The sequence below is a fragment of the Patiria miniata genome, unplaced genomic scaffold (genome assembly GCF_015706575.1).
Source record: "Patiria miniata isolate m_02_andy unplaced genomic scaffold, ASM1570657v1 HiC_scaffold_14, whole genome shotgun sequence".
In the NCBI taxonomy this organism is placed as follows: Eukaryota; Metazoa; Echinodermata; class Asteroidea; order Valvatida; family Asterinidae; genus Patiria; species Patiria miniata.
The window spans coordinates 12,507,582-12,514,836 of NW_024037052.1; the positions used below are offsets into that span (position 1 = coordinate 12,507,582).

A 7,255-nucleotide genomic window follows, 5' to 3' on the forward strand; every position below is an offset into this window, starting at 1 on the left:
TTACCCTAGCTAGCTAGCAGTCGGAAAGTTTAACGAACCCCATCAGTTTTCAATTCGACCGTCTTCAATTAAAAATTCTGGATCAGCATGAAGAGATGTCATGTGTATTTCATTTGTGCAGACAAATGTAATTTCAGTGAATTCGTGTCCTAAATTTTCCATTGGATTGCCATATTGGAACGAGACTCTCGTGGTCTTTTATTGTGTTTTATTTAAAAAAAGAAGTGAATTTCAATGTTTGCTCAGATTCAAATCTTTTCAATCCCAACTTAATGAAGAGAGGAAAACATCATTTGAACTGAGATAATGCATGGTTTTAAAAATGCTTATAGTCTTTGTAGTAACTACAGAATTAGTCACGATCAAATTAAGTATGAAGTCACAGTGTTTTAACTTTAAAGAAACATAATGTACATGTATTTTATTTTAACTGTTTTAATACAACAAAATGTGGAAACAAAACAAATATTAATCATTTGTACTCACAAAGTATATATGCTTAATGGGCAACAAGAAATTATGTCTCTTAATGGCCCCCAGAAAAATCCCCAGAAATTTAAGGCTCAATTGGGCCATTAAACTTTTGATAAAAGCAATGCATAGTTGCATTGATGTATAAAAAAATCCATTCTCACTCGTAAACTTTGGACATTTTTAACTGAAAGCGAATGTAGACATGTGACAGGAAAACCAAACCTAGCGGCCTTCCTTGTTAGAAAGTTAGTACAGATTTCTTCAGAAGGAAATTAGCTCAGACGGATCATAGGCATGCAGTAAAATGCTGAGAGTATGATGTACATAACTGAAGGTAAATACATATTGTTTGTAGAGCTTAAGAAAACGTCTGAGTACATTTTGTATCCCTGACTCTGCCTTGACACTGTGAAATCCATATAAAACACTTGCGAACACTCAAGACTGACAGACTTGTGTGTACAGCCCCAATAAACCAAAAGAAATTTAAAGGTGATTGACACTTACGAATAGGAAGAAAAGAGTTAGCAAAGAACATAATTACAAACGCTTAAAGAATTTTCAAGCGATTAGTATCATCAGGGAATTGTCGGCATGACATATAACAGTCAATGGTGTTTTCTTTTCCCAGAGCCCCGTGAAAGTGACAGAAATGTTTATTTCTCTTTTTTAATTTTACCAAAAACGTGTTATACACACGTAATAGTTGTCATTATAATGTAAGCTGTTTGTCATTATTAACGTTATGTGTTCAACTTCATTGGTACGTTTTGGTTATAATTTACATTTGCATAATACCTTTGTAAATAAGAAATGTCAGGGTAGTTTTCCATGTCGTGTAAGGTTGTAAGGTTCTCGGCATTAGTATGAATTTTTCGTCGTGACATCATTCGCTTCTGTCTTCATCACTATACAGGGGTGAGAGTGACCACTTATAAAAATAGCTGAAAATAGCTGAAAAAAGGTGTAAAGAAGCTGAACTTTGGAAATCTCCTATACTTTTGTACACAGCAAGTGAGGGAAAAAGCTAGAAAAAAAGCTGGAATCCAAAAAAGAAGAAGCTGAAATCAACTTCAAAGCTGAGATTTCACACCCCTGACTATACTTGAATAGTACACATTTATGTTTTGTTCCGCCCACGTTATTCAAAATCGGTGGTGTGATAATGTTCATACACCTCCTTGGCAAGTTCATACTCGATGAAAAATCTTGACAGAGTTCTGATCAGCCACTACTAGTTCACCGCTTGGAGAAAAGGTAATGCCAAATGGCCGCCTCAATTTTTTCGCTACACAATCAACATAGACCCCCTGGGAATCATAGTGGTGTACTTCATTGCTTCCGTCTTCACCACAATGAAAGGAAACGTAGATCTCGCCTTCATCATCGCAGCATACACCGGCTGGTTTCGCATCCTTTCCATCCACAGAAGTGCCGACATGGAACTCTTTTCTGTTCAGATCTACGCATCGTAATTCACGTCTGCGATACATGGGCAATTCTTTGGTAACGGAATTACGGAATTTTGTCACTTTGTCAAGGATTCTTCTTCCCAAGAAAATATGTTCTATGCTAGGCAACTAATCTAAACATGGAATGGGAGCCAAGACCCAATAGAATTGATTGACCGCTAAAAAAAAAAAATTCCCACAAGATTACCCTTTAAGGGGCGGAGCTTAATATCGGTAACGGAATTACGGACGAAGGACAAGCATATTTGAGTTCTCGCATAAATTAATAAAACTCTCTGAAGTTTTGAAATTTTAAAATTGGACACTACCTGTTATTTGTAGAGTTCAGGGGGGTTGTTAACTACAATGCAGAACAAAGTTGAAAAAATAATCACTCTTTTCATAATTTGCATTTTTATCACGGTAACGGAATTACGCCTGGGCGGTAACGGAATTACGCCATAGGTTTACATGTAATAGGTAAATGCAATACATTAATATTGAATTCAACATAAACTCATCACAATACAAATTTTAGAAGTTTATAAAATGCCACAAGGGGAAAGCTAAGTGAAAATTAGCAGATCAAAATGTAAATGTAGGCCTAAATATGTCTGGGCTTCAGATTTTAGGTCAAAGGTCAAGGTCAAATGAAAGCAGTCTGGTGATGGCTGCGTTGCCTGTTAGCAATGTATATTTTTTTTTACCGCAAATCAAATTTTACTATGAACAATTGTATTTTCGTATTTCACTAGTTTATCGTGGAAAATACAATAAAACTGCACTGGTTGGCATCTCTGAGCAAGGGAGGATGTTAAGTTATGCCAAGTAGAAGTACAAGTACAGTCTGGTACTCAACTTTCATATACTTGTTGTGGAATATATTTTCTGTGGGTACCAGACAACGGCTTTGGCAATGTACATCATTGGCTTTTGCTGTAATTTTCAGAAATGAACTATTTGAGGGGTTAACAAATATTGTTACACTGACATGTTTGAAGTTTTGCGTTCGAAAATGCTGGAAAACCAAGAAAAACAAAACTGTTCAAGTAGTCTGGTTCCTTGACTCCACTAAAGGTAAAATGGATCAATTTATAGATGCCGGAAAAGTGGAAAGTAAGGGAACCAGACTAGCTGGCCTGCACCCGTTCATGAACATGTAACAAAAAGCAAACAAAATTTGGACCAGAAAGAGTGTAAAGTTGGAGCAGTAGTTGAAAAATAGTTAGGTTTTTCCAACGGTGGTCGGCCGACCACCGTTGGAAATGTATACAAAAATATCATTTTCTTGAAAATTACTTCACACCAGGTGCCATAATTTTACAGGATGCTTTAGACTGTCATTTACCAACATCCTAGTAAAGTATTTCGTAAAAACTTGGTAGTTTTATTTTCTGATGTTTGCAAATGTTTTATATTCCCTTTAAGCATCCAAACAACTATTAGCATTTTTTTAAAAAGTAAAAAAAAAAAGTAAAAGTAAAAAATATCAATGGAACACCTGATTATTTTTAATTGTATAACAGCAAATTAAAGAGGGAAATGATTTAACAAGTAATTTAGTATTTAAAGTTATTGTCCAAGGTTACATGCAAATCTCCTATTTAATATGTCATGTAAATAATCTGGAGGAAGTGTGCATACTTTGTGCATGCGTAATTCCGTTACCGTAATTCCGTTACCGTTTCGTAATTCCGTTACCACTTGGAAAAATGCCAAGAAATTACTATTTTAAAGTTTTTCTTTTTCATTTATGTTTATAGTTGGGTCTTTTCTCAACATACATAATTTGAAGAAAAAACACAAGAAAATTTGTGAAATAAGTAACTTTTGCCATTTTTTCGGTAACGGAATTACGTGCTAATTTTGACATTTTTAAATGAAGGCCTACACTATATATATATATATATATTTAGATTTTTAGATTTTTTTTAATGACCCTGAGTAATGTTAGTAACTTGTAACATCATAAAATAAATCAAATCTTTTCCCTGTGATTCAGAAAGTAATACATACACAAAATTTTATTTTTTTACCAAATCTGAACGTTTTTAATCATAAATTGCAAAAATCACTGTTTTTACCAGAAATATGTAATTTTTTTTAATTTCGTTTTTTGAACTGAATTCCCCATTTAATTGAGGTCTGGAAAAAGTACAAAAAAGGTTTAATATGTAAATATTTATTTTTGACATTTTTTGCTCTCCCATGGAGAATTGCCCACATTGCAAAAATGAGACGTTCCTTGTTTGCGACAATGTCAATGGGAACCATTTCAGTATTTGGAATGACCTTGATCAAAGATCCGTCCAGATTGTGGAGAGATGTGACCCCCGACTTCTTGTCAACCACTGCTACCTGATTGTTATTGTCAACAGTGACACCACCGGTATAAATCAAACTGCTTGACTGATCCTTGCTATCGGCCTGCAGTAGGTTGAACTTTGAAATCAATTGATGGCTCATATCAAAGACTTTTACATGATCTTCACAGTGTGCCAGAAGTAGATCGTCGGGTGTTACAGCAATACCGTATGTTGCATTCAGAGCAAACTTTGCTTTGAAGTGTCCAGTAGAAGTGAATACAGACAATCGTTTATTGTTTATATCATTGAGAGCAATGTTACCATTGCTAAAGCATACAATGCCTGTTGCACGGTTGAATTCACCGTCACCATTCCCTTGCTTACCGAATTCAATCTTTAACTGCCATTTCTCTTCGTGAAGTATTTCACCAAGGTCTTTGTCAAGCACAACGTCTTGGCATTTGACCCCGATGAAAGAGTCACCGTGTTTCACTCGCTCAAACTGGAGATCCTTCCGGAATTCCAGGTTGTGCATCACCTTAGGCTTCAAATTCAAGAGTTCGAAGTCGTCAGCTTGTTGCATCAAGTCGCTCACTGCTGCCTCGATCTTCTCTGCTTGTTCCATCTTCTTCTCATTGTTGGTGTGTACCTTTACAAAGTCATCATCTCTTTTCTTGCCAATTTCAGTGACCTTGTCTATGAGAAGTTGAGACTTCATCTCGATTTTGGCAATCTCTTCTTCCTTCTTAGCTTGAATGTCACTGCAGGCCCGGGTCACCATTATTTTCAGTCTGTTTCTTGCGCGGTCAGCCGATTCCTCACTTGCTTTGAATTCTTCTTTACTCTTCTGTAATTTCTGCAAGACATCATTCACTTCTTCACGGTAGGATCTTACAGCGTTGGCGATTTCACTCAACTGGTGGTCAGCGGAGCGGTGATCGATTGTCGCACATATGCCACACATCATCATTTTGCACGTCTCGCAGTAAAAATGCATGTTCTGGTCAGCATGCTTCTGACATTTCGGGGAATACATCATGCTGAGATCTGCCGAGGAACCCTCCTTCTGCTCCGGGTGTTCAACTGGTGTAACCCGATGTGTCTTGGTGCGTTTGAATCGTGCATGAGCTGCCTTGCATAGCTGGCACAGATTTTCTTCGCAGTCCAGGCATCGCAAAACAGCCTCTAACCCCTCGTCGCATTGGTCACACATCGGTGAAGTCGTTGCTTGCTGGGGGGTCTCTAGCGATCGTTCCTGTTGGTTGATCTCATCCACCAGGGACTTCAAGAAGAAGCAGTCAAGTAGACTGGGCAAGCCAGCATCCGGCACCGGGCTTTCCCTCCTGCAGACCGGGCATGTGATCTTGCCTGTACTCGGCTGCTGTTTGCTCAACATCCCATCCAGACAGTTGAGGCAAAAGGTGTGGAGACAGTCCAGTATCTTGGGATCTTTGTAACGACAGAAGCAGATGGGGCATTCCAGGTGACCCTGGCTGATCTCACCTAACATGGTTTTGGCTGTGGCCTCAGCCATCTTTAGGTAGCTTACTTACAACCTGAAAAAATGAATATGTCCACAATATAATTTGCCTTGTACTTAAATGGCAATGGACACCATTTGCATGCATTCAATAGTTAACGAAATTGCCAAAATATGGAATATTCTTCGCTATTGTAAGTAAACAATAGGACCATGCATATACTATGGGTGTAAGTCAAAATATATTAATAGGGAGGTTTCGCAAGCGAACGGTTACGCTTACACTTACGTTTAGCTATTCGTATCCGTTTTTTTCTTACGTGTAGCGAGCGAGATATGCGTGTCGTCTGCACGTTTAGCATTGGCGTAGCCAGGAATTTTTCAGAATTTTTTATAAATTCTGGCAGAATTTTATTATGACGTCATTTGTTTGTGCTACGACTTCTAAAAGAGGGATATTTTTAATTTTTTTTTTCTTTTTGAATACTGTTTACAACTTATCAATCTACAATGGACTTTAAATGATTCTAATCAAATTCTTAATTTAACATTCATGCTCAACACTCGAGGCATTATACCAATGGTGAAATTACCCTTTATTGTGATGTCAAAATAGCAGATTTTGTTTGGTCAGTCGAATTAATTTCGACTGTTTCAGCACATTAGTCTACTCGATACCGGTGTAGCATGAATTTAGGTTTTATGGAATACGGACTCATTGATGGTATTGCGCATGCTCATGCATAGATAATTAGGAGAGGGACCGATCAAGTGGGAGGGTTTAACCAATAAAAGGGAAAAAGAGTCAGATTTTCATATGAGCCCAATTTTCATATGACGCCGGAATGTAAATTTTTAGTCAAGATTTTCAAACTTATAACCACCTACCTTTTGAGAAAATACCACATGAATTCAGCCTGGACGCAGGTTCAAGGGGCTCCTTACTCTTTCAATCTGAATGGAGACAAATGGAATTAATCGAGGTAAACCTAACAGGGCTAGCTAAGTGTCGTCAAAATAGAAAGCTTGGAAATTCAAGGTTCTGAATGAGCACTCTTGAGATAGTGTTTGCTTCTGTTTAATTCATCACTTTACATGCAGGACCAGTTTATATTTGTGTCAATGCTGAAGCATTTCAGCGTTGTGTAATGTCCGTGACAGGTCTTTTAAGTCAAGAGCTCATAAACCTGAAAATGGTTTTTGTTTTTTAAATGTACATATAGGGCCTATATCAACCATCTAGTAATTGGACCACTGATCTGAATTGTTAATTAGACTATGGTTAATCGGCTCTGTCAAATTGCCTCTGAACATCATAACGCTGGAAATGCCCAGTGTACAATACTGGACACAGTTGATTCACATTACTAATAACTTACTAGTTGTATTACATTACTAGCAGTACGTTGCCATAAAACTAAAGTTGGTACCTTGATCACCTTGTCTTACATGTCTTAATATTACTTTAATATTCTTCAAATGGGGCTTGCGGTCACTGCCGAAGTAATTTGAGCATGATTCCTTGATGGGGAGTAATAAATAAC

The 7,255-nt window shown here is 37.3% G+C and overlaps 1 protein-coding gene across 1 annotated transcript; it reads right to left on the reverse strand.

Moving 5' to 3' along the window:
- Positions 1-406: 406 nt before the first annotated feature.
- LOC119722096 (E3 ubiquitin-protein ligase TRIM56-like) lies at positions 407-5,780 on the reverse strand. The gene is made up of 2 exons (XM_038192119.1): positions 4,150-5,780; positions 407-1,956 (listed from the first exon to the last, which is right to left on the reverse strand). Exons 1-2 carry the CDS (start codon positions 5,763-5,765, stop codon positions 1,665-1,667), a joined length of 1,908 nt encoding a protein of 635 aa, XP_038048047.1. The 5' UTR covers positions 5,766-5,780; the 3' UTR covers positions 407-1,664.
- Between the last annotated feature and the right edge of the window lie 1,475 nt (positions 5,781-7,255).

What these genes read in the sequence shown, in the direction of transcription:
- LOC119722096 (XM_038192119.1), bottom strand. Translation starts at nt 5,765, where the DNA reads ATGGCTGAGGCCACAGCCAAAACCATGTTAGGTGAGATCAGCCAGGGT. An exon ending in GAACGTCTCATTTTTGCAAT is followed by an intron (nt 1,957 to 4,149) that starts GTGGGCAATTCT and finishes CATGTATCGCAG; the next exon opens with ACGTGAATTACGATGCGTAG.